Source organism: Poecilia reticulata, chromosome 20, assembly GCF_904066995.2.
Source record: "Poecilia reticulata chromosome 20, P_reticulata-male-v2, whole genome shotgun sequence".
Classification (NCBI taxonomy): Eukaryota; Metazoa; Chordata; class Actinopteri; order Cyprinodontiformes; family Poeciliidae; genus Poecilia; species Poecilia reticulata.
The window spans coordinates 17,939,685-17,967,489 of NC_088849.1; the positions used below are offsets into that span (position 1 = coordinate 17,939,685).

Here is a 27,805-nt window from a genome sequence, read left to right on the forward strand (position 1 = left end):
AGCAGCAGTCGCAGCTAGTGGGCAAGGCCAAAAAACCTCCACCATCATTATTAACCAGCTGCCGCCGACTGCAGCGACAGTTTCTGTTCTCAGGAAAAATATAGTCTGAACAGCAATAAGAGAGAGTGGGCATTAAAGTGGACATCTTTGTTTCAGAGGTATGTATTGTAATAATTACCTTGTTTATTTTTTATTTTTTTACGGAACATTAAGCGCCGTAAGGCTGGGATCGGCCTCTGTAAAATCGGTTAAAACCTGCCGTGCCGCATAGAGTCATATTGTGATGCTGTGTTGTTCTTTTTGCTGTCGTTGATAATATACTTAAGTTATTAACGCCTTTTTATGTCCGATTACCCTTTTACGCCTGCACCCATACAGGCGGTTTTCGAAATCGTAGCGGGGGGTCTTCTACGGTTTAGCAAATCAAGCTAATTGCTATTACTAGCCACGACTGTTAACTAAATGGCATTAGCTGTACTACAGTTAGCTAGTAACAATCAGCAACTGTTTAAACTGTGTTTATAAGTAGTGTTTGTTGCGCAGGTTACGAGAACCTCAAGTTCGTGCTTTGGCTCATAACGTCCTAAAATCTTGGGGTAAAGCTATTGTTAGCAAGATAAGGTCCACAGCCCAATGTTAAAGTTACCATGACTTTACTTTTTGAGGTCGTTAAAGTTGTTTATTTTTAATTGGTGTGTCGCAAATAGTTTCTGCTGCAAAGTACGTTTCAAGCTGACTTTCTAGAAGTTTCTGTATCTGATCGACCGCATTTTATGTGCTACCACGCTATTTTAGGCGTGTGATTGGCCTGTTTGTGCTAATTTTCAGAAAACCTGAACATATTTAGTAGTTTTCCATTTGACATTTAGTGATTAAAATTAGGTTAACAAGGATAGTTGCTATTGGTGACAGAGTCCCGGAGGGGGGACGGGGGGGAATGATTAGGTTTCAACAAATGATGGTGATTCATCAACTCTGAATTTAGCATTTAATCTGTCAATTAATTTTTTTGTAATCTAGTATTTTCAATAGTATCACTGTATATTCTGGTTTTCCTGTTCCTTCCATAATAAAAAATATTTCATACCAATCCTTCATATTTGGGGCATCAGTTTTGAACCATTTCTTGCAATGTTTTTTTCTTGTATCAAATGCCTTAAGACCCAAACAAGTGTATTATTTATGTTTACCTACCGAGAAAAGCCCCAAAAGAGTTGATTCCAATAGGAATATGAGGGTAAAAATGAATTGTCATATGATGATTTTTTTTTTTTTTTTGAGGATGTTTACAAATCCTTGGAGCTGATGTTTGGGGCTTGTTACCTTTTCCAACTTTTCTAATTTGCATGGGGTGAAAAAAAAAAAATTGAGCAACATTTCTCATATAAAAATTGCATACATTAAAATGAACTCTTATGATTCCATTGTTTTCTTCTGCTTTAAAATAAACGTTTCTTATATTAATGGGATTTTATTTGTCGGGTATTAATGCAGGCCTGCAAATGTTTTCATGTGAAAAACATTTCAAGAGTGCTTTTCTTAGTATCTGGTATAACTGGAAAGGGCAAAAGATACATTTCCTGTGAAACCTTGTTTGACCCAACTGGAAAGTTGAAATTGTCAAGGAGATGTGCAATAGTAATAATAATTTTTACTTATGATTCCATTGGCATATCGAATTGAGATCTCAAAGGGCACATTCACACGCTGATGATGGCAAGTTACTAGATTGTAGCCACAGCTGCCCTGGGGCAGTTTCAATGCCGTTTTGCGCCATCAGCCCTTCTGGCCGCCACCAACAGGCGAGGAAGGTGGGTGGAGCGGGAACGCTATGGTATTTGTAGCAATTATTTAAAAATGTTTTAAAGTAATTTTGAACCATGCCTCACAAAGTAGGGTTCTTGGAACACATTGTGGCAAATTTGTTTTCTTGTGTTTTTAGCAAGTTATTGTGTCATTAGATCATAGAAAACTTTAAATGCACAAATATGTTAAACTTTTACCTTTTTTTTAAAAAAGAAAATTGTTCAATTGTGCAGCTGCTCACTTAAGTTTTCCTTCAGATCTATTTTTGTTTGGATAGAAAATTGCTTATGAAGTCTTCAATTGAAATGCAGAGTTCACATGAGTCCCACTTTAATGACGTTGACATTTCCTTGTTATCACAGGCAGTAAAACCCTTTACTGAATATTACGTGTTGGTGCATGACTTGTTTCCTCAAGGCCTGAAACTTGTCTTGTGCCTTGTGGTTTTTGTCAAATTAAGTGATTTGATGATATTAATAATTTCATCTACATGGATGACACTCTGACGCCACAGTTTAAACAGTGCAAGTTGAAGGTAAAATCCAGTTTCTCTTTTCCTGTTTTCTCAAGCTCTCGTTGCCCGAATCATTTCAGGTGAAGGGCGTGGGTTTTACTGTGGTGTTCTTCGCAGTCACCTGGTTTTCTTCTCTTGTCAGCTGTGGTTTGTGTTGGATCTTCCCTGTTCCCTGTCGTTTTTTTTTCTTTTTTTTTTTGTGCGGAGCTCTTGCCTAGTCGATGTCACATTTACTGTGGTGTTCTGAATGTTTTCAAGCACAGACAAACCTCCTCTTCTAGTTGTTTTACGAGGTCAGTCACGTTGTCGGAAAAACATTAGGAGTTCGGTTTGAAATCTTGGGAACTTTGTTATTAAATTATAAACTTTCATGTCTTTTGGGGGGGAATAAAATGCTCGACTCTTATCAGATTTCTTAGTGTCTTGAGAAAACATGAAAGTCATCTGCAGATAATTAACTTGGGTGTTTATGTAGATGTTTTGATGATAATGTTGGTCTGTAAATGGCTGATAAGGACACAAAGGGTTGAGTCTCATCTATGACCAGCGATGTATATTTTTATTGATGTTTTATAGACCTGAGCAGTCATTTCTATCAAGAGAACAATGTTATGGATAAAATACATTTAGTTTTTGAGAATCTATTAAAAGAACTGTATATTGGGAAAGACTTGCAGTGATGACAAGTGGTTGTAACATGGAGTTGGATATCTCCCAGTCACATGTTGCATTTCAGGGCTAACCAGATTACTTGAAATAAAAATAAAGAGTTGCATAGAGATGGCTTAAATGGGAGGATTAATGACTTTTATGTAACCGTCTTAACACATTCAGTGTTTCCAGATTTTTCAGTTTGTAACAAAGTCTTGCTTATTTAACATTTGTGCTCCTGGAGTTTAGAAACACACCGACTGAAACAAAATGACGGTGAACTAACAAGTCAGAATGTTACAAAGTCATTTGAATGATTCTTTGGCGTTTGCATTGTTTTCGCTTAAAGGCAAAGTTGAAGTACTGACTAAAGTCTTATTTTAAGAGTTTTAATGTAACTTGTTGCATAATGTCACCTCTCAAAGGGGAAACTCATTTTGGCACATCAGCGTAACTCGGCTGAACAAAGTCTCGGAGCAGATGTTGTTTTAATCTCTTGCTGCTCAACAAGCCTGGAAGTGTTTGATTCACATTTCGGTGCATAAAATGAAGAACATTAAGATCGGACCATGCTGTTGAGTTCCCCGGTGTGAACTTTTGTCCCACGGTGCAGATCTCGTGAACATGCAAAGATGTTGCTTTTAACTGACTTTTAAAAGTAAGAAACTCATTTCCAGAAAAAAAACCCATCTTATTTGATTCCTTTAAATGAAACATTTATGTTACTGAGGTTATATTCTTAATTCATATGTCGTAAATATTAGCTTAAACATTAGTTTCTTTCATTTTTAACCTTGTTTCATCTTAATTTACTCAACTTTACTTTCATTTTCACTATCTAAGTTTGGATTGATAATATTATGTATGGGTTTTTTTTTGTTCTGTTACTGATAAAGAAAATCTAGAAATTTCTGTTTGAGCCTGCAACTATGAGTTACTGCTAAAAATGAACTAGAAGTTTCTGTTGGAAACCTTGTCAGCTCTCATTGCCTGCCGTACATGTAGGGTGTTTGTCTCCAATAAAGTCTTGCTTAAAAATGGTTTCCTCCAATGAGGTGAGGAACAGTTGCATGACGGTGGATAAAGATGTGGCTGTTGTCCACCTGATAATGGAGATGAGTTCAGACTTGGGGTGTGTTCGTTTTTTGCTGTGACTATATAATCATGTGATCTGTGGTGTTCGGGGCTCTTCTACTGACTGTGTTCATGGGTGAGATGGGTCTTCGAACGCTTTTGCCTTCGAATCCAAACAAAGCTTAATCTTTCTCTAGTTATTGGCAGACACTCCTAACCACAAAACCGTGCGTTTATGCATTGTCAGATTTATCTGTAAGTAAATCTAGAGGACTCGTGTTTTTTTGTTTGTTTTTTGTTTTTTTTTTCCCAAAATTGCAATTTTAAAATTTTTATTGATCTGAACTCCCTTTTTCTCCCCATTCTAACCATATTTATTAACCTAGAAAGTTTGTAATTATGGAGTGAATGAAAACAATTGAGCAAATCAATAGTTAGTGGTTCACATTTACAGTTGTTCAGTATAACTAAGGGCTGTGCTTCAGCAGAATGTTAACGTTAAATGCTTTTACCAAGTGTTTCGGAAGTGAAACATTTTGTACCAAACAAATCTTTTTTTCTTTTTTTTCCACCTATAAAACAAAAAACTCGCAAACATTAAATCCTTGCGTACTTCCATAATGGACAGGAACTTTGTTCATTTTTATTTCTTCCATCTGTCACAGCATTGAAGTACCTGATCGTTAGCGTTTCTGTGTTTAGCTTTTATGTTCCTGCGCTACCACTCCTGTTTTTTTTTTGGGGGGGTTTTTTTTATGCTTTTTTCCTTTTCATTTTTTCCTGAAAAAGTCAAAGCTGAGTCGGCACACTAAGCAACAAAAGCGTTAGCAGGCCGTAACTCTCTTCACAATGAAAAATGCTTGGTTGGTTTAGGAATTCCCAGATTAGATCAAACCAGTATTTGTGGATTCCAATCCAGTTTTCCAAACCTTGCTCACAAATATAGGCATCGACTAGAAAACTAAATAGATATTTTTGGGACTCTGAAGAAACAAAAAAAAAATTCCAAAAAAAAAAAAAAAAAAAAGTCATTGTTGATGGATCTGCTTTGTATCTGACTGAAAGGAATCGATCTACATAAAATGCTTCTTTCTACATTATTAGGCTTACCCTCATCATGATCAAATCTGTTTAGTTCATTCTTGTAAAGCACAACTAAACAAATTAACATGAGCAATCTAATTGCCTTGGTCTGCAATGCCTAGTATTTATTAGATGAAATATAAAATATATATTTATAGTTGAAACCTTCTGCAATCTGAATAATTTGAAGGACTTTGGCTGGAGTTCATCTCCGTGTAATGCTACCCGAGGCTTATATCACCAGGTGTCCAAACATATGCAATGTGCAGAACAATAAGCTAGCTTGGAGTCACCGTTTTCCATTATACTTCAGCATATTGTGGTTTAATGGATCTGTAATGGCTACATTCTCTGGGGAAAAGCTACATTTTAAAGGGACAAGTCTGTCTTACAGGAAAAAGAATCACTTTCTGGGTCATGTCTCCAAATTTAGATGGTCTATATTAGGACGTGAAGGTGATCAGTGTTGACTCTGATTAATGTTTTATAAGTAGATGGTAAGTTTATCTGACAAAAGGCGAGAGCTCAGCCTGAGTGTGCACCCCGCTGCAGCCGTCGGAACGCGGAGGTCAGCGCCTGGACTGTTTTCCGAGCTGGAGTCGGTGTTTGGCACCGCCACGTGCCAAACGGCCCCCGGCTCCCCACAAATAACACAAACACAATCTAACGGCAAAGGCCACAGGTTATATATAGCAAACAAACAGAACACCGTGGGCCCATGTCCGACTCTCTGGGTTGTTTATCTTTTGAAGATTTCTCGGAGGACATCTTTCATAATCAAAAGTGAGTTTTTGGGGTTTGCCTATTAAGTGTGTGGTTCTCACATCTGTGGAAAAAAACACACTTCGTGTTTTTTTTTCTTTTTTCTTTCTAGGTTAAGGTTTTACTGAACTTGAAAGTACTTTGTCATGTAAACTTTAGCAGCCTCATAAAGTTAAATCTGTCCCAGTTTTGTAGTTAAAATTTAAGCACTTTGTATTGCCTTGTTGCTGAAAATGTGCTATATAAATAAAATTACCTTTTAAATATAGATTTGTTACTATGTGAGGGAAGCAGATTTATATGCTGGTTTCAGCTGAGTAAAAAATCTCAATCTGATAGTCTCTTGATTTGTATCAGACTTGTCTTGGCTTGTTTTTTTTGTTTGTTTTTTTGTCAGGAGTTTCATAACTCCTTGATTTATGGTTCTACAGCGAACTTCAAAAATTAAAGGGAAACATTTTTCATAGTCTCTTAGAGCCTCAGGCTTGAAGGATGTTCTCGGTGGTGTCATTTTGCTTGGCTTGCATTAGTAGCTAAGCTGTCATCCTTCCACCATCGTTGGGTCAGAACAGAGCAACGGCGTTGGGTTTTTCCACCCTTTTAAAATATGCTTCTTCTCTCTGATCGGGAGTGTAGGGATTCTTCAGGTCACGCATGACTTTGCTCTTTTGCTTTTTCTTGTTGTTGAGGTTGATTTAATCACTTGTTTCCTAACGAAGCGTATTTCTTCCTACACAGGCCAGTCAGAAGAGCCTGAAGTAAATCAGCACAAAAACGGACAGAGCCATGGTGGAGTACTACCAGATATTGGGAGTCCAAAGGAATGCATCTCAAGAGGACATCAAAAAAGCGTAAGTGCTTGCGTGTTTGCTGCTTTCTATTGTTTATGTTTTTGCTTTCTGCTGATGTTCCAATTTGTCAGCCTCTTATGGTATGTAATAAGGAAATAATTCAGCCTGTACTTGGATAAGCTGGCATAAAGGAAAGATGAGGAGTTTTGAGTCACCTAGTGACTAGTGCAATTCAAACCAACTGTTTTTTCCTCCCTGGTTTTATGTGAACAGATGCTCCGAAAAGGAAAAGACGTCTGTAGCGTTGAGGAATCCTAACATTGTTAAGGAAATAAATAAAACTTGGTCATCTGCTAGAAATAAGGATGGAAATGTATCTTTACTGTGAAAAGCTTGACAAAGTGTAGGTCTTTTTTTATTATTGTTTTTAAGAGCAGTGTTGGTGTTTGTGGGGTTATAACAGGAGTCACCAGACAGTTGCCTTAAAAAAAAAAAGTTGCAATTGTTTTTTTGTCTTTTTTGTTTTTTGTTTTTTTTAATAATCACTTTTAATCTTATCACAGCGACTACCTCACCATAGCTGGAAAGGACAAAACGAGCATTTCTTCTAAAGCAGAAAATTAATCAGTGAAAGTAAAACTTTTGCCTGTGGAATGTCGTCTGGTGAACATTGTAGTAGTAATTTGCATGTTTCCATGCAAAGTTAGAGAAAACAAAAACTGCTCCCGTCTACTATGGAGCAATGTCTGCCGTTTATTGAGAGAGAGAAAATGAGACTTGCCTGGGTTCTGGTTTATTTAGTGTCTTTGCCATATCGAACATCAGTTTTTATAGTTCAAATACCTCACAAATTCAGGTCCGGTATGTACCACAGACTATCTGGGACTCGTCTCGGAGTTTATTGAAGAAGAGCTGATTGAATCAGAGCTCGCAGCTTGCATGATATTTTGAAGACATAAAATTGTGACTTTGTTTGGATATTGTTTAAATATAAGAAATCCACATAGGAATGACTCCACCACTCTTGTTGAGGTCCAGGATTTGGTCACTCGGATCTTAATCAGGTTGGAAATGACGTGTTTGGGGGTCAGTTAAAAAAAACAAAAAAAAAACTTAGTGGATTACTAGGAAAATTAAGTCTTCATTTTGAAACTGCATTTCTAAAAAAAATTTGATTTTTTTTTTTTTTTTTTTTTTTTAAATCAATAAGACCAGCAACTGTTTCATCCTTGCTACATGACATTTCTAAGATCAAATGACCTCAGTGGAATGTAAATTACTCTGATAAAGTTTGCACTTGCTGCCTTTTTTTCCCCCCTCCTGGTGAACTGACTGATTGGGATGTTGCACAGTTACCAAGCAGTCTGCTTTGTTTGACCTGGTCTGGCCTCTGACCACTCAAACAGGCTTTTGACAGCAAGATAATAAGACGGATTACAACACAGATGTGAGCAACAAAACCTGTTGAATCCCCTGAATAGTATGAGGCCCCCCACCACCCCCGTTCGTTTTTTAAGTCCCTTGTCTTATCGGCAGCTTCTGTGTTCCTGCTGCTGCTGGGCTTAGAAACAAACGGCTGATGCAGCGTAAGCCGCTCTGCAAGGCCCACTCTGCTGGTCAATGTAGTTCAGTCTGTCTTTGTTAAATCAGCTCGGGAAGGGGAGGGGCGCCGTCTCTATCCATTTGGGTTTGGCGTCGTCATGGTCACTGCCTCCAAACCCCCCCCCCCCTCGACGTAAACGTGCATTTCTCCACAGAGGGATGTATTTTACACGTGTGACAAACAAAATCATCTGGTTCTTAACTGGGTTGTATAATTATTTAAGTACAAGTCTGAAATGAGCAGCAGTAAGTAAGACGGAAGGGCTGTGTGAAATCCGTACAGGTCGTAAATTAAAAGGTTTTGTGGTTTGTGTGATCTTGGCAGTGTTGTGGAGGAATTTTGGCCTCCTTATGTTTCCAACATTCCTGTAGCTCATTGAGGTCAGAACGCATAGAAGTTTATTTTAGGGGTTGAAGCTTGTTTTTTTTCTTTTTTCTTTTTGAACCGTCCTGGAACGGAGTTGCATTCAATATCAGATGTACCACCATAAAGTAAAGCATCAAGCACATCAAGACAACCTTGCACGCTTTAATCTAGACGTTGTGTGTCTGCGCTGAAATGTGTTGTTTAGATAGGGAAGGTTTCCCCTGACAATCCCTACAAGACTGAACAAGTTGTACATATTTAGTCTTCATCCAACTGTACTGTCATGGACTTTTAGCTTCCTGATGGAGGCATGTGCAGGTTAAGCTGCATTTGTTTTTGTTTTTTTCTCTGTGTGTGTGTGTGTGTGTGTGTGTGTGTGTGTGTGTGTGTGTGTGTGTGTGTGTGTGTGTGTGTGTGTGTGTGTGTGTGTGTGTGTGTGTGTGTGTGTGTGTGTGTGTGTGTGTGTGTGTGTGTGTGTGTGTATACTTAATTGGAACATTGAGTGACCTCTGAGTGAACTTGCTTGTACATCCACTCCTGGAAACACTGGCAAATATCCTGAATGTTTTCTTACTCGTGAATAGCCTTTTTCATTAAAGTGCAAGAGATTCCTGCTCGTCTCAAAATTAAATTTGGGATTGTTTCGAATGACAGATATGTATAAAAAAAATGTGTTCAAATGAAATGAGGGATAAAAGAGCAAAAAACTACTTGTCAAACAAATGTTTTTAGATAAATGCTAATATAAGCTTATCTGGCAATAAATGAATCTTATACATAATGTAACTGTAATAATCTGTTATTTTAATTTTCTTTAAAATGTGTCAGTTCTGTGATTTTTGATGTACCGTAGATGTTATCATACAATACTTTCACCCAGTTTTTTAAAAATGAATTATCTCATAAAAATGTGTTGTTTTCTTTGAAGTAAAATCTTATGACTTCTGTTTCTCATTTGTTTTTTGAGGACACTAAGAGAACAAAAGAGTTTCGGTTTCAAGTTTCATGACAAGTATCGGTTTTAAAGTCGATATTAAAGTACTTTATGTATGAAAAGTGGAGGTAGCATGTGTATCTTTTTAAATTATTATTAAATGCAAAAAAATTGTGTAAAGTATATGCTGGTAGCTGATGTGTTTGTAGACCAAGAAAGGTGGGAATTCTTGGTTGTGATGCAGTGGGTAAACTGAGTGATGTAAAAGTGGCCAATTCTCATCTCTGGCTGATTGATTTCTACACCTCTGATGCAGCTGATTGTCCCACCTCTGTACTACTTGTGTTTTTTGGGGGATATTTGTGTATTATATGCTATGCTGCTTGTTTTAACTGTGTGTTGTTTCTTTTCCCCCTCACAGTTATAGAAAATTGGCATTGAAATGGCATCCTGATAAGAACCCAGACAACAAGGAAGAGGCAGAGAGACAGTTCAAAGAGCTGTCAGAGGCTTATGAAGTCCTGTCAGATGGTAAGATGGGTCTATTTTAACTTCAAATGTTCTGTTTTTATCCCTGATATGTTGACTCTACCCTCTGCTTTTCTACTCCTTATTATTCACGTTAAGTGGTTTTTGTTTGGGAGACAACAGTTTATAAAATATTGATTTGGTATGTTTTTTTTTTGTTCAAATCTGTCTTTTAAAGTTGCTTAGTAATGAACTACAAGTCCTTTTTTTAACAAGTTTTTATTGAAAGCCTCACTTCAGTTTTGTAGGGAATACAGTTAAGTCTTTAGTTATTTGACTTTCAAAAAAAAAAGTTTGTTCTTCAAAATGAAAAAGGGGTGAAGAGCTCAAGGACTAAGTGAACACCCTGCAGGGTGAAAAAGGGAAACAAAAGACTCAAATCCCTTTCAAGACAACATTATGCTTGTTGCAATTCTACAATTGTTATACGAGGTTGCTAACTTTTCAAAAGCATAGTAGCACTTCTCTTGAAAAAATGCAACCAGCAGTCAAATTGTTCCTTTAATTCCAGTTTGCACTTTCAAGAGTTATACTACTATTGTTTGGTTGTGAAGAACAGAGGGAATCCAGTTGTAAATGTCACAGTGGTGATAGAAGATGCCTGCAGCGGCAGTTCCTGTGTTTTTTTGTTTCCCATTGCACCGTGTCGGACTGCTGGAATGCATATCTTTTTTATTTTTTATTTTTTTCAGAAGAAATGAATGATTTTCCCCATTTAGTTTGACACAGGCAGCCTGACAGCTCTGTTTGGTTTATAAAGGTAACCTGTTAAGCCGTTTCATAAATAAAACGTCTCTGGATGTCTCACTCGTGTCTGGAAGTGGCAGAATGACGCTGATGGACTCCATGGCTTTTATATGAACCTCAAATTTGCAGATTTTGATCGTTAAAAAAAAATAAATAAAAAGCTGTCACTATTTGCTAAATATAAAAGCCTTTTATAATATTGGTTTGCTAAGCATCAGAACTTGTTGGATGTTGTGGAATTTGATGATTTGTGAATGTTGTGTATAATAAATCCTGCCGTTCCCAAACAATCCAAATGTTTTCCACCTAAATGACCAAACAGGAAAAACTGCTCCTGTAAGTGTTTTACCAAACAGGATTAACTGGAACTGCAAGCAAGCAACGTTTTGAGCTTGATTAACAACAAGTCATGTATAAATGGGTAAACGTGCGCTTGTTGTAGTTATATTTGCCGACTATGATAGAAACCAGTGCTAAAGCCATTCAGCCATCAGTTGGTGTGTGTGTGTGTGTAAAGGTTTTTTTCTTTTCTCTCATATTAAACAATAACACTTAAATATTAGGTGAAATTGTTTTGTGTTTCCAGAATAAGACAAATCTTTTTCCAGTAGTTCAGTTTCTTTTCAGAAAAAAAACTGTAAGCGAACCAGGAATTGTCTCCAGAAGCCATGTGAGAATATTCAGTCTATATATGGGTCAGATGTGACACGTCAACATCCCTAACCATTGTTTATTTAATTTAAATGGTATTTGATATAAGCTAAAAAATATTTGCGCAAACAGATGAAACGGTTCTTAGATTTTCATTGAACCTGAGGGTATGTTGTTTATGGAAGATGATTTTAAGTAGGAAAATTTAAAATATAATCATGATTCAACCTCAAAAGGAGAGATGGTTTTGTCTTTTTTTTTTTTTTTTTTTTGCACTGCTATGAAAGGCATTCATATTTTTCTCAATGTGTATTTTGACATGACGTTTAACAAAGAAAAGGCAGGTATCCAAAATGGGGGAGAGGGGGGAGTTGATGTGAAATTAAATCTTGCAGGTCATATGTTAAAATTTTCAGTTTATCTTTTCTCGCATAAATTTTCTTTCTCTCCCAGAAAACAAAAGGAGTCTTTATGACCGATATGGAAAAGATGGCCTCAATGGAGGAGGTAAGAAAACGTTCAAACACTCTGAGGATCCGTCAGTGTTTTACCCTTAACTGATGACTTTTACCTGTCAGTATGAAATGAGACGATTATTAGGAGACGCATCTCTTTCATCTCAGTTCCTTGTTGACGTACTACACGTTATATTTGCAGTGATGTGTGTAGATTGTCATGCAGTTGAATCTTAATTTTTTTTTTTTTCTTTTCTATAATGTTTTACAGGAAACCATTACGATAACTTCAGCCACGGTGGCTTCACATTCCGTAACCCAGATGACGTTTTCAGGGAATTCTTTGGTGGGAGAGATCCGTTTGCAGATTTGTTTGGTAAGGCCGCCCTACTCTGCTCTGCGCGCACACACACACACACACACACATCATGAAACGCTAACATGTTTCAGAAGTTGGGAAAAGAGGCTGTCTACTTGCATCTGGGAGCTATAATTACCTTGTAAAATGTTTTGGGTAAAAAAACCAAAACAAAATCAACCCTTCAAAAAGTTTTTTTTTGTATTGAGAGCAATATGTTCTATTACCTAATTAGTTTGCCCTCCCAGCCAGGCTTTTTCCTGTGGTGTTTAGTGCAGCTCTAGACGTAGAAGAAAAGTCCTGGTGTTGATCCCTCTGCCGTCCACTCAACACTCTTCCCAAAAAGATGTCCTCTGCCAATGAAGTCTCATTTAGATTCACTGCTGACTTTACTTTCATTACATAACCTCCTCCATTTACCAATTGTTTTGACCTTTCCTGTAACACAATCTTTAACTTGAGTTAAAAAGTAATCAATCTTTTCCCATTTTAAATGGTGAAGACTTTTTTTTTTTAACGACAGGAACTGTAAGTTTGCTTGCCAATTCCTCTCCGTACAAATATTTCCTTTGCATGGGAGTGCATTTCCATCATATTGACAGCTGTATCAGATCTTATGCAACCTCCAAAGGGACTGTAAATAAGGGTTCTGGATGGTTTCTGTTGTATTTGTTAAAGTATGTCTCCTGATAACAGTAAGAAAGCAACGTATCAGAAGTTTTATCGTTTTTATAGCACATGTAGTGCTTCTTCGGGGGCGTCTGGGTTGAGCAGAAGGCTGATTGCATGTTGTACTTCACCTCGTGTAACTCTAAATAAGGAGTTCAGACGCAGGCAGGGGATGGATTGGACCATCTACATCACTCAACTGGAATGCATTCAAAAATAGCTTCCGTGTTAAAACAAAAGCAGATGCAATAACGGCAAGCGTGTCCTCACCTCCTGTCTGAACGGACGTGGAATACACCGATTCAAGATTTTTCCTCCTTTTCGTGACGTTACAGTTGTGTTGATATGGAAAGGGTGACACGGCGGAGCTCGGCTGTTGCTGTTTACTTGTAAACAGTGACCATAAAACAAGATGGCCGGGTGGAAGAGTGAGATTTAGTTTCTGTTTTGACTTTAAATAGCCTTTATCACATTTGTCTGACTGGTAAACAGAGCGATGCATTACCTTGGAAAAGTGTTCATACCTCTTGAACTTGTTTAACAAACTTCACAAAAATATGTGTACTATGTCCTGTAATCCAATTACTTTTTTTTTAAATGGAGTGCAAACAATTGCCTTAAAGTCTCCTAACTAGTTGGTACAATCCACCTGCGGGTGTTTTCTGAGCTTAGGTGATGCTTAATTCTGGCCTTTGTAGAAAGAAAGCAATAAGAACATCTGTTTGCAGGATACAGAGTGGAGATGCTCTGGTCAGATTAAACCAAATGATGAATTGCTACCCTTAAAACGGATGTCCAGGAGGCACAGGATGTAACACGGAATATAGAAAATAAATCTAGCAACCAACAACAAGCATAAAAGTGACTTTTATCGCTTAAGTTAAGGATTTCACACGGCTTAACAAAAAGTGGAAGCGATAAACTTCTCGAAGGCCAAACCAAATAAAGACGCTCCCCTTTTGTGTGAAAGTAAAAGCTTTCTTATCTGTAAAAAAAAAAAACATAAGTACAAACACCTAAACTCCTTGTATGACCTAAAAACGGGGGGGAAAAACTAGCTTAAAGAAAATGGCAAAGAACCCATGTTAATATCCCATCTAAAAGTGATATCTTAACTTAAAACATTTATCCAAACAATATCTAATCGCATCATTACTCTTAAGTACACAGGATTTTCTTCAATAGTCAATCAAATCACTGATGTCAAAGGGGAGAGGGTGTGGCGCTGGATTATTGAAGCGCTTATCCAGTCGCTCCAGTTTTTAGTGATCGTGAAAATTCATGCAAAATCAACAAATCTTTTTCTTTTTTCGCACTAGTGCATAGTTGTGAATTTATTGCAAACTGGGAGGGGGGGGGGTGTTATTTTTTGCACCTTGCAATAAGATACTCTTGGAATGGGTTTAATGAAGAACGGTTTAAAAAAATTCCTTGTTAAAATGAGTGATTTTGATTGCAAGAAAAGGTGCTGCTAATGCAGTGGATTAACGGAGCATTTTACATGAAAGTCAAAACGTTGTGTGCTGCAGCAACTGCTGCATAAATACCTGAACACAGCATCCTCATGAGCTAATGTGGTAGGGGAAGCGTCATGCTGTGGGAACGGTTTTGAGTGCCAAGTCTGTTAGTCTTGATGAAACTCCATAGAGTAACTTAAAGCTTCTCAGCTCAATGTACCAATGGCAGAAGAGCAGCTTATCATTCCAGGAAATCCGTTTATCCTCCTTCATCAGTGGCTACGCTAACTAGCTTGAGCACATTTATGGCAGGCTCCGTTGTGGGGAAACTAGCTGTAGCGTAGCATTGATTGGTTGTTTCTGACCGAACGGTGTATTTATGCGGATGGCAATATTAAGAGTAAGAAGAAGGCAGAGTAAGATATCTTCAGATTATCTTACTCTGGTTCAACATAGTGACTGTTTCAACAAATGTGCGTTCATATACATATATATATATATATATATATATATTATTTAGTCTTTTAAAAAAGTGAACATATTGTTTCTCATGCCAATTTTTACAGTACACGAAGTTCAGTCGGCATGTTTAGAATGAGCTCAGTCAGAAAATGTGTCTGATTCGTTTCTAAGTCCCATCCAGCCCTCCGCTCCTGATGGTCCAGCAGTCTGTCTTGCTGAGCAGCAGCTGGCCCTGTAGATCTGTCACTCAGCCACATCAGAGGGACTAGCAGCTTGCAGGGAGGGGGTGTAGTGGCTGCAGTGCTCCCCTGGGACACGGACTTGCACCGCGATCCGGCCAAGATGTCTGCCAGGAACAGCAGACACTTGTCCTGAAATGAACATGGGATGAATCAGACTGGAGAGAGAGAGAGAGAGAGAGAGAGAGGGAGATCAGCTGACTCTGCTTTGGGCTCCTCGCTGGTTTCACAGCAGAAATTTGACAGCAGCTCTGTTGGACTTTGCTGCATTTCGACTTACACAAATGTTTGTTTGAGTAATGCTACAGCGGTTTTTTTAACACCATTATTCAGTGTGTAATTTACAGTCTGTCCACATCTGCATTGATGCCCTTAATCTTAATTTATTTTTTTGAGTACATCCTCACTCTTCACTCAGATGTCCAAACGCTGAATCACAGTTCAAGTGTTAAACAGCATTCCTTACAGCTTACATTCCTCTCTATTTTTCCACTGATGCCCATCTTCTCTGCTGAAGCTCAATCGTGTGCGCTCGGAGGTCCACTTCTTGGTAAACAGAAACACGGGAGACTTTTATTTTAAGCTTTTCTCTCGGAGGGAACAAGCAAATCATTCTTTCTTTTTTAAATGCACCCTTGGTACGCTCAAGGTTGAAGGAGGAGTCTTCTTTCAGTGCCAGTGCTTCCAGCCTTATCATGCCAGGGTGACCCAGATCGGCAGCACACAATTAGCGGAAGCTCCTCGGGGGGCGGGGGGGGCTTTCGGATGAAAATGGGTTTGCGGCACTTGGACGGTTTTTAACGGATAACGTTGTTCCAGAAATGACTAATAAACGCTCTGCCACCAATGAGAGCCTTTATCTAATCGGTTTCTTGAGCCTTTTTTTTTTTTTTGTTCAAGCTGGGACCGTTTTCTTCAAATAAAATCCTCGAAATAATTCAACATTGATACTCGGTTTGGAAAAGTGTTAAATTTGGTCATATTTTTCAAAGTATTGATTAAATACTAGCCCTCTATTAGTCTATTCATCCACTACTATCTATTCATCTATAAATTCATTAATCTCTCCATTTGTATATTTGCCCAACAATCGTTGTATCCATACCGTCATCAATTTATCGGTCACCCATCTATCCCTGAATATTACTCCAGCCATCTTGTCATCCATCACTTATATATATATATATATTCATCATCCAACCATCTATCAATCCATTAAGCCATATCTACCCCATTAGTCAATTTTTCCCTCCATTTGTTCATTATCCAACCAGCTGTTTATCCATCCATCCATCTTTCCATCAGTGGAAAAATACTTATAAAATGTGTTAAGATTACAAGAATCTACAGAAATTTAAACGACTACTAAAGGTCTCACTGAAAGTGAGACCTTTAGTAGTTGAAGAACCAAAAAAGGAAATCTGACGGTGAAAAACACTGCAAGAATTTTGAAATGGATATCTCACCGTGGCAAACTCTGTTTGCTTTTGCAGCTGATGATCCCTTTGACGATTTCTTTGGAGGCCGCAATCGTCAAAGAGGTGCACACAGGAGCCGGATGGGTGGGTCGCTCTTTGGGTTCGGCGGCTTTCCAGCATTTGGGCCTGGCTTCTCAGGGTTTGAATCAGGTCTGCACATCCTTTACGTTTTTTGTGATTTACTTTGTATTTTATTGAAATAATGGGAATTTAAAAAGAATTACATTAACTGAAATTAATACAGGCTGCACAGTGGCACAGTTGGTAGAGCTGTTGCCTTGCAGCAAGAAGGTTCTGGGTTTGATTCCCGGCTTGGGGTCTTTCTGCATGGAGTTGGCATGTTCTCCCTGTGCATGCGTGGGTTTTCTCCGGGTACTCCGGTTTCCTCCCACAGTCCAAAAACATGACTGTCAGGTTAATTGGCCTCACCAAATTGCCCCTAGGTGTGAGTGTGTGTGTGTGCATGGTTGTGTCTCTGTGTTGCCCTGTGACAGACTGGCGACCTGTCCAGGGTGTACCCTGCCTCTCGCCCGAAACGATAGCTGGAGATAGGCACCAGCAACCCTCCCGACCCCACTAAGGGACAAGGGTGCAAGAAAATGGATGGATGAAATTAATACTTTTTTTTTTTTTTTTTTTACCAATTATTAGGTTTTAGCTCCTTTGGCGATATGGGTGGCGGAGGATTTACTTCCTTTTCTTCCTCTTCGTTCGGAGGCAGCGGAGGAGGGATGGGCAACTTCAGATCTGTGTCGACCTCTACCAAGATTGTCAATGGCAGAAAAATCACCACAAAACGGTATGAGCGTTGAACTCGTGGGTACATTACCTTGGAGTACATTCATATTTTGAACTTTTCTAAATCTTGTAGTGATACAAAAAGAGACTTTTATATTTTTAAGATTCAAAACTTGTCAGATGAGCAGTAAGTATGTTTCCTGTATCCAAGTACAGGAAACATGTTTTCCTGTACTTGGATGCCAAACATTTAAAATTGAATTTTAAATGGATGCCAAACATTTAAAACCATGAAATATAAAACTAGAAATAAACTGTCCGGAAATGTAAACTGTGCAGAATATAAACTTGCATATGTGCAACATTAGCTGATATGATCACTAAATGTGTAAAAATACACAAAAACAGTTGTATCTGCTGTGAAAGGTTGTGCTACAAAGTCTTGACTCTGAGAGTCCACACTTTTCAGATTTTGTCATGCTATATGAAACTCATACAAAATCAAAATCTGAAAAGGATTAAGTGTGACTACTTTTAGAAGATGTTTTATTTTCAGTAATTGTTGCTCCCAGGTTCCTAAAGAAGCTGCTGTCTTTGTGTGTGTGTGTGCGTGTGTGTGAACAGGATTGTGGAGAACGGCCAGGAGCGGGTAGAAGTGGTGGAAGATGGTCAGTTAAAATCCCTTACAGTTGATGGTAAGGAGCAGCTACTAAGACTGGATAACAAGTAAATATCTCGCCACAAAATTTGACCAACATGCAATTGTCTCATCTGGAAGAAGAAAAAAAAAAAAAAGTCTCTTTCTCTCTCTGTTCCTCCTGCATCTCATTCCCAAAGAAGAATTTTCTCATGTTAGCTTAGTTGCCAGGGAGAAGAGAGACATGTTTTCAGTATTTGTATATTTGTATTTATTCCATTATTTAGGGGGACCAGCTTGCTGGGATTTGTTTTTATTTTCTGAATTTATTGAATTGTACTTTTCTGCCATAAACGCTAAGTTGGCTGTGTGCTGTACTTTTTTTTTTTTTTTTCTTTCTTCTTTCTCCTTCATTCAGGGTGTATATCGTCTTTAGGTGTTGTGGCAAAAAAAAAAAAAAAAAAGATGCTGTATGTTTAACTTGCGCATGTCATTTTTGCTCCCTTTTATTTGATTAGTTTAACAAGTGAATGAGAAGCTTAACCACCTCACATTAATGTCTTTAACATAAACTCCACTTTGCTAACCTGTTGGCTATTGTTCATGCGAGTGTAATAAGATTTGTGTTCATTAATAAATTAATTATAACAACATGCATATTTTTGCTCATTTTCTCTGTTTGGAAGCGTGTTTGGTTTGCTTCTGCATGACAGAAGGAGGGGGCTCCCTTTATGATTTCACATTAACTGCTTCGCCGGCTCGGACTGCGAATTTAAACGGCGACACCAGCTAAAGGGGAAGTGCTGAGGACTCTTTGTTCTCCACGCAGCTCAGAGTCGATCAATAAAGTTTTAGTTTGTGAAACGCCATGGAAACCCCACCGCCCTCACCTGGCGTCTGTGTGTGTTTTCTTGTGGCTTGAGTGGCTTTGTTTCATCTCTCCTCGTGGATGTGCGAGTTTACCCGCTTAATTCGGCCGATCGCAACCGCACTAAAAAGGAACCACGCCGGCTGCTTCCTGTTGTACACTCACTCACTCACCACCCATCACACAGCTCACCGTGTGTATTATGTAACTTACTAATGCCTCAGTGACTCACATTAGGGTTTGGTGCCTGTCTGTTCTCACTCAAGTAACCCTTGTCATTGTTAGATGCGTCTTCACTGGAATTTCATCTATCTTCAATCTTGGAGCTTTTTTTTTTTCTTTTCCCTGATGGGTATATTTCCATTGAACAAGTCAGTTGATTTTTTTTATTTATTTTTTTTAATATCCCCTCCTTATTTACACACGTCCATAAGGTTATAAAAAGTTCTGTTGGTTTACAGCATTTGCTCACCAATAGAACCCATTAAATGCACAGACACTTGAGTTTCTGTGGCGATTGCTGCTAAAGATTCATCACAAGCTGTTTAATGAGATCCTGGAATATTCAACAAAGGAGGAGGAAATTAAATTCCCTTAAATATCCACCAGAATTCCACGTTTTATTAAAGGTTTAAGCATTTTTGAGGTCTGTATGTTAATGAGTGTGGAAAGATTTTCAAAATGTTTTCTCCTATTTTATCTCTTTGCCGTTTTCTTTGTTCCTCTCTTTATTCATCAACGTCCGTCCGTCTGCATTATTCATCCAACTGCCCATGCGTCTGTCTATTCTTTTGTCTACTCTTCATCGCTTTGTCCAGTTATCTATCTATTCCTCCCATCCATCCTTCCTTTATTCGTTTATCTGGCTACAGATCCATCCTTTTTTGTCTTATCCATGTCTTTATTCAGCCTCCAACTTGTTTCCATTATCTCACCCATTCATCCTTCCCACCATTGTTCATCCATCTACCAATTTGTTTTTGTTATTCATCCAACCTTCCACTTATTCTCACTATACCTGTCTATTGTAATTTTCTCAATTATCCATCCATCCCTCCTTTTTGTCCAGCATATGTCCATCCATCGCCTTGTGTCCTGTCTCTGCCCTTCCTGTTTTTTTTCTAGGTTCCAGATTTAAAGCCTGACCAGAATGAGCTGGAATTTGGATTACGATCCTGCAAATCTTAATCCAATTTATCTACTTCGTTTTTTTACATTTTCCTCTACCTGATTGCAAAAGATAAAAACATATCCAAATAGGACTGCTACACACATTTAATTTAAATTAATAAAACAAATCAGCTTAGGTAAAGAAATGGTACAATCCTTTTCATAATGCTTTAGTATAAAATCCTTTCAAAATGATGCATCTGGTCATGAAAAATCATTCGTTTCTAGACTAGACTAAACCCCCAATGTTGCTGATTTGCTGCTTAATCTCTTTAATGTCTTATGAAGTGTAAAATGAAGATGCACACGAGATGAGACACTACAGGAAATCACGAGATTTCCTGTATTAAGCCATAAAACTGGAGTCCTGAACACTGCATTTGTTTTACAGCTTGCTCAGAGGAACACACAGAAAAACATGAGTGTTCCCAAAGGAATGTGCTCAAGGCTAGTTTATTTGAACAGGGCCCACTTCAGTTTTTGAGACATGTCAAGCAAAGGAAGCGGTAAAATCGGGGTGAGGCCTGCAGCGAGTCAAACTGAATCTGTAGAGCTTCCACTTGGATTTCTAACTTTTTGCATATCTGATTGCAAATGTGTCCGGCAGAGCTGGTGCTTAGATTAACACACAATCTATTTCAGTTTGACCTGTTTAGATTTCTCTTAGGAGACTAAATGTTAGACTGAAAGCTTTCAATTATAACCCTTCAGGTTGGCTGTGTCGCCTCTTTCCCGTCAGTATAATTTTATTTAAATGTGACGTATAAGATGGATGTTTTTTTTTTAAACCATGTATTTTAGAGCCCCAGAATCAATCATTAAAGATGGAAGAACGCTTACAGGGTGTAGGTGTCGGATTTGTTGTGCAATAGCGCCATCTTCCGGACATACTGGAGTTTCTCTTAACCTTGCTGTTAATTTGAATAGCATTACCATTTTTGGTGCGTTTAGCATGTTAATGGGATTGGGAATAAATAGAAATACGGATATGTATTTTCACTGCACTATTAACATTATTTTGAACGTCAAAATAAGTTCAAAACAACAGAATAGCATCAGTTCAAAACTTGAAGTGGTGCTATTCTGACTTCGGTACAATTTGTGGTTACTTTAGCCACCGCTAGTTATTTCAGTGAATAAAATGCGAACCTCTTGTAACCAAAAATGCACAACATTGAAGCCTAAACAGTTTGTTAAAGTGAGACTATTTTTCGCTAGAGTCACAGGCAGAAAATGTAATTTAGAAATCTGAAGTTTGATAGATTATTGTTGTTGGTAAACGGAACACAAACATCCGCAAATATTCATGAAAGAGGACATAATAGCTGATAACATAATTATTACGACAAATATTACTGATTGGGGGGCGGGGGGAAGGAAGTAAACAATATAATTTAAATGTACAATCATAATACATTTATTTGCTTAACGTAAAAACATTAGGTGGTTTAAAAGTGTATCTCTCATGACCACTAGATGTCATCATTTGTATGCGGAAAAAACCCCAATCCAAAACAGGCAAAACTACCATTTAGGAAGAGAAATCACAAAACCCCGAATTCAGCTGAACTCAATTTACTACCGAAAGCAAGTCTGAAGAAACACGATGTTTTCAAAAAGTGCCTTAAAAATGTTTAATGTCAGTTAATTAGGTACAAAAATTGCTACTCTTCTCTTCAGCAAAAGAAAAAGGTTTTTTTTCTCCTCTGCATAGACAAACAGTAACCAAGAAAACTCTTGCTGCTCTTGCCATTCCCTCTTCATCCATCTGCTCCAGTATGACACACACGTCTGATTTGTTGCACCGCCCCCGTCCTCACCTCACCTCGCCTCACCTTATACCCCCACAGCCTTTCCTCCCACAAACACACAGAAACACAGTCTGCTTGACATCTTAGCACGACACCGGAGCCTGCAGCCACTGGCTATTTTATGAACGATGGGAAAAGATAAGCCGCCTGCTTCTCCTCGGCCGTGTCTGAACAAGGATTTTATCTGTCAGTGCTCAGCAGTGGGGTCCCCGTCAGCACGACACCAGACATCCTGAACCCAGCAATGGCGGACTGTTGAATATAATCTGGCTGCAGTTGTCATCCAGGGTTAGCCCTCCTTTGGAGCTGTGATTTATTTCAGACTCTCTCAACCTCCAGTCTGCCGCGTGTAACGCTGTAAATGTCTCTCTCGTATAGATTTAGTGTTAAGGTGCAACTTGGTGTCTGTGTTCATGCCTGCTTTACGGCTGGCCGCATTATTTGACCTGGAGACAAATGACAGGTGCTCTCGGCACAATAGCAAGCAAATGAGACATCTCACTGCTTGAAGGGTGTTCACTTTTTAAATGTAGTCTTTGACCAGAAAATAATAGACCACTTATTTGAACATTAACTAAAACCCTCATTATCGCTATAGCTCTTTGATATTGTCTTTGTTTAATTTGATCAAATTCTGCTGGATTATGCAACTTGGTAGCAGAAGAAGAAGCCCTATTGCTGAGTAGCAGGACGCCTAATAGATGCAAATATTGATCCTCAGGAGTGGCGGAGGCTGGAATGAAGCAGGCAGCCTTGAAGTCACAAACGTTTCTTTGGCTTAATCCAGCCATCCAACGTCGCCTGATGGGATTGTGAAACAAATATGGGTTGGAATTGAGAGGCAAGCCACCAATTTTCCTGCTGTCTGGTGGTCCACTGAGATCCGCTGTCTCCTTGTAGGGTCGACTCTTGGTTGTCCGGTTTATTAAGCTGGTTTGTAAACTCTGAAAACAAAAGGCCCTCTGGTTTGAGGCTGAAATGGCATAAGTAACCTTAAAGTGTGAGCTTTTTTCTGTGAGAAGATAAACACGTTTTCTGTGGATTGTTTCAGAATAAGTAAGAGAAAATATAAAGTCATTTTGCGAGGAATAAGTCAGACTTGGGTCACGATGAATGACCTTGGGTGAAATGTTTCGTTTAAAACCTGGGCATCATGACAGTCTTTTGCTGGTACTGAAAAAAAAAGTTTTTACCGGAAGCACTCAAAAAGTTCCTCAAGTTGCTTGTTCACAGACGGCTTGGTAGAAAGTCGATGATTTTAGATCATCTTGGTGAGGTGAAGACAACATGTTGAAGATCAAATAATAAAAAAAAAGAAGACTTTGGTGACTGAATGTGGTATTGCTGCCAGTTCCAGCCATCCTGGTCTGCGATATTTTTTTTCTTTCTAGCAACTTATGATCCACTTTTTATGTTCAACCACAGGTCAAATAATCACTGCGTGGACAAAACAACTTGTTAACCCCGGGTAAAGTGTGTCGAGTGGTTCTGCATAGTACAAAAGGCAAGAGTAGCCCAGATAACATCCAAAATGGGCAGAAAACGATCTCTCTAAACGTAAAACATGCTGAAGGTTGAAGCAGTCTGGTCACAGCGTCAGAAGACAACAGCTAAAAACAGGAGCCTGAGGCTACAATTAACACAGGCTCACCAAAATGTGAAAAAAAAAAACTTTCCCAGGTCCAGTGAGACTCAAGTTTCAGCAGCAAGACTAAATGGTTGAATTAAACGTAGCTTGCATCAACATTTCAGGCTGGTGGTGGAAGTATAATGGTGTGCCAGATATTTTCTTGGCATACTTTGAACCTTTTACTACTAGATGAGCATTATTTACACACTACAGTCTGAGTATTGCTCCTGCCAGTGTCCATCCAGCCACAGCAATTATTACGTTCCAACAGAACAATGCACTGGCACAATACCTTGATCATCTCAAGCTGGTTTATTGAACATAAAGATTAATTCTTCTCAAAGAGGCCTCCATGCTTGATTGCAGTTGATGCTGCCCAACCAGTTATTAGGTTTAGTGGGCAATCACTTTTTCCACACAAAGCCACGTGGAAGTGTAGCAAACGTGTAGAAAAGAGGGCAAACACTTTTCACACCACTCCATATACACAACAGAGGTTTAATCATGCTCTGGGCTCTGCCGTGTTTTATATATTATATATAAAAAAATAGTCCCATTGCTTATGTGTTCATGTTAGTTATATTTCTTTTCCAAGCTGGTGCGGACCCTCCTGTAATGGGACCGGTTTCAGGAAGGCGAGCATCTGGCTTCCTTTCTTCTCCTCGGCGCTGCCTTAATTACACAACACAATGGCGATCCGATCTGCCTGTAATCTTCTGGTATAATAACCCCTGCAACCCCTCCCCCCCGCCCCCAACCACAGCCACCTCACACCATTCCCTTGCCTGCCACTAATTCAATATAAATGTAAATTACCTAGAGAGAAGAATAACCAAATCTCATTTTATTTACATGACTAATCACAATCAAAGTCAGGCAGATAAAAAATGAATGAAATATATGCCTGGAGTTTGATTGAAGGAAGAGGGGTTGGAGGGAGGGGGGGGTCTGTTTACCTTAAGGGTACCTGGTTTATATCATCTCTGTTTTTTTCTCTTCTTGCTTACATCAATATACCTTTCGGACTGAAGCCTAACTTGCAGTAATATAAGTTTGTATCTCTATTCCTGTGTCTGATTGTATTCAAACAGCCAAGGGCATCAGAAGGCAATATGTTTTTTTTCTCTTTTGCAACAAACACATCTCATGTCAAAAGGGACAGGGGGGGGGGGGGGGGACGACTTTATGTTGAACACCTCTGGCAATCCAACCAGACAGTGATAAGCTTAGGTGTGATTCATTCCCTCTCTGCTCACACCCACAGATATCGCCCCCCAAGACCCGTTTGAGGAGGAGTTTCGCAGCCGCAGACAAAACATGCTCCCCGGTTTGGGCCTCCACCAGCGCTACCTGAGGAACTCCGCCCAGAACCCCTCCGAGGAAGAGGAGGAGCACGGCCCGCAGAGCCTGGGACTAACGAGAGGTCCGCCCTGCTGCCACTGCAGGCCTGATTAATTACCCACACACAAGAGCTCTGCCTTAAAGACTCCTAATGAGCACGGCTAATTGTCTGCTTTTGTGCCTGACGGCCTCACAAAGCACAGTGACGACGTCTGATTGGCAGATGTAAACACCGAGGACAGAGATGTTCATTAGCCAGCTCTGTTTTACGTCGCCGTTAACGACCAGAGGTCAGAGTCGGCCCCCTGTTTTCCTTCACGGGGTCAGGAAGTCAGGCACAAAAGCTGAGCAATTACACACGGCCGCCGAGCGTTTTTACACGCGGCGGCTTCGTTAGCCGAGGAGGGAACCTTTAATTTCAACGTGCATAGTTCCTGCCGAGATACAAACAAAGAGCCTGATTCTCAGTCGCGCTCTCTCTGTCTTCTCAGGGAGATTTTAACTAGCATTCCTGTCTGGAACCCGGAGAAAATGAGGGCAAAATCATCAGCGAGGTCTGACGAGTCCTCCTCCCCCCCCTCCCCTCCCCCAAAACAATGCAAAATTACAAATTTAACAAGCTAAACGTGGTGCAGTTTACTAACAGTTCATTAATCATTCGCAAAACCATGTCACCATGCAGCAAAATATTATGGATGACCTATGGTTGCTTAGATGAGTCTTGTGTGATCTTCTGGAGAAAGAGCTCCATCTGGATCACCGATGCACTTCAGTTTTTTGTTTAATGAGAATAATTCCAATTAACAACTATATGTCCTCAATTTTAGCACTAAAGAAAGACCCTCATAGTGTGATTAAAATGCAAGAAAATGCTTCCTTCAGTTGCAACATCTGCATTCCTACTTCCAAAATTAATCTTTTTCTTTTTATTAATTGCCAGCAAAATGCTAGCAAAGATATTCATCCTACTTTAACAAATGTCAGTGGGCAAGATAAAAAAAAAGTGAAATATATGATAAATAGTATTCAGTTAGTTTTCCTCCAATACGCGGAAATAAAATATAGAGTAACAAACTGCATGCAAAAGTAACATAATTAACCTCAGTATAAATACATGTGGATCTCATAGAGAACAATGGTGAACAAGCAGCATCATGAAGACCAAGAGCCACAACAAACAGGTCATGGATAAAATGGCTGAGAAAAAGACATATTTATGTGAAACAATGTTCCAAATCTAACGATTTATGGTTGTCCATCTCAGCTGATTGGCAAAAGAGAGAGGCTGTTGCAACTCCGGAAAAAACGACAGAGAAGAACATCTGTTAAAACTTGAAAATGGATCCTCACAGATTTCCTCATTTTCAGTCAATTATTTTGAAAAAAAAAACAAGGAATGGGCAAAAGTTTGAGTTTCTGAAAAGCAGGAAGAGACATTCACTAAAGGGTTTGCCGCTGTAACTGCAGGAAAAGGTTTTCTGCAAAATACTCGAGGGGGCTGAATATAAATTGATCACATCTTTCAATCTTTTACTTGTAAAAAAAAAAAAAAAAAGTCTTGAAGACTCAGTATAATTTGTCTTAACTTCACAATTATTCTCTGTTTAGTGTTACTCTATAAAATCCCAATAAAATCAGTTAACGTCTGTGGATGTCACAATGATTTGGAAACTTTTGGTAGGTGTAAATCATTTTGTTGTACGCTGTTTGTAACGGGGTAGTTTAAGAGTTATTAAACAATGCCCTCATTTACTGACGCTAGTTTTCTTCTTTGCTGTTTTGTAGGGCATGTGGACACCAAGAGGAAGAAACTGTGGCTGAAGGAGGCGGAATCCAAAAAGAAGCGAGCTCCTCGGCATTTCCCTCGTTTCAGTGGATTTGGCACCTATTTTTGAACAGTTCTCAGCTGTATGTGGCATTAGTTTGTTTCGGCTAAAATTCAGAGACCCTACTCCTCTGCTGCTGCGTCATAGTTCCCTTTTCTTTTTTCTATTAGCTGCAGCAAAGAGAATTGTGTCTCTCCTGCTTGTATTAACCAAAACCATTCTCTCCGAGTCCTCCGCTTAATATTTAGATTTGTACAGCATTCGTTGTAGTTTACTGGTTGGCAGTGGTGGTTCTTGCATGAACGGAGCCCGAGCTGAGACCCAACCAATTAAAGTGTGGGAAATCATCTATATTCTGAGGTAGAGTAAATTGCAATGGATTTCCACGCCAAGCATGTAAAAAGTCTCCCGTTCTCCAGCAGAAAGCAGGAGACGCCAGCTCTGAATCGAATGTGTACACGAATAAAAGCAATAGAAGACTTGTTCAAGGTGCAACTGCGAGATTGTCAGGTTTTTAATTTCATGTTATGTTTTTTACCTGACGCTTGTGTGCTCTCGTTTCCGACTCAACCCTAGGCAACTGGCCATGTGGCCCACATCCATCAAAAGCTTTATATAAGAAACATTCATGATTTGGCCTTGAAGATTTGCAAATAACACACACACAAAAACAAAAACAAAAAAAATCTAAATGAAACTTTTCTGATTGAGCTTTATCGGTTGCTTTGTGCGTATTTGAAAAGATACAGGTGGAAGGAAACCACAGGAGCAGCTCCGTTTTGAAATTAGCAGAAAGTTTCTGCACACAGCATGTGAGAGTCAGTGAAGGTCAAACCATTTAGCGGATCCATCTTTAATAGGAGACAAAGAGGAAGAGAGAAGACTGGAAAATGTGAGGCTTAAAGCTTTGGAGAGTATTAGAAAATGATTAACTTGTTCAGCTCAGTTGAATCCCGTTTTTTTCCCTCAGCATGAAAGGACACGATTGCCGCTCTTAAATGCTACTTTAGAGAATTAATTGTTTGTGAATTCATTGTATTTGTAATAGTTTTCTCTCAAGAAACGTTCTCCTCATTTGACGACTCCTGACGAACCCAAGAGAAATTTTCTTTTTTTTTTATGGACTCTCGTGATTAAATGCTTAAAGAAAACATAA

The 27,805-nt window shown here is 39.0% G+C and overlaps 1 protein-coding gene across 2 annotated transcripts; it reads left to right on the top strand.

Moving 5' to 3' along the window:
• Positions 1 to 27,805, top strand: dnajb6b (DnaJ heat shock protein family (Hsp40) member B6b). 2 transcript variants are annotated; one of them, XM_008396738.3, is made up of 10 exons: positions 1 to 158; positions 6,629 to 6,741; positions 10,006 to 10,115; positions 11,964 to 12,017; positions 12,237 to 12,341; positions 16,644 to 16,778; positions 17,280 to 17,427; positions 17,991 to 18,061; positions 24,747 to 24,905; positions 26,609 to 27,805. In XM_008396738.3, exons 2-10 carry the CDS (start codon positions 6,677 to 6,679, stop codon positions 26,716 to 26,718), a joined length of 957 nt encoding a protein of 318 aa, XP_008394960.1. In that variant the 5' UTR covers positions 1 to 158; positions 6,629 to 6,676; the 3' UTR covers positions 26,719 to 27,805. The 2 variants fall into 2 exon arrangements, with proteins under 2 accessions (XP_008394960.1, XP_081457662.1); XM_081601536.1 differs by lacking the exon at positions 1 to 158 and adding an exon at positions 5,890 to 5,911.

Excerpts from the sequence above, each read along its gene's own strand:
- dnajb6b (XM_008396738.3), top strand. The coding sequence starts at position 6,677 with ATGGTGGAGTACTACCAGATATTGGGAGTCCAAAGGAATGCATCTCAA. Across the intron at positions 10,116-11,963 it reads TTATGAAGTCCTGTCAGATG|AAAACAAAAGGAGTCTTTAT; the intron begins GTAAGATGGGTC and ends TTTCTCTCCCAG. Across the intron at positions 18,062-24,746 it reads AAAATCCCTTACAGTTGATG|ATATCGCCCCCCAAGACCCG; the intron begins GTAAGGAGCAGC and ends TCACACCCACAG.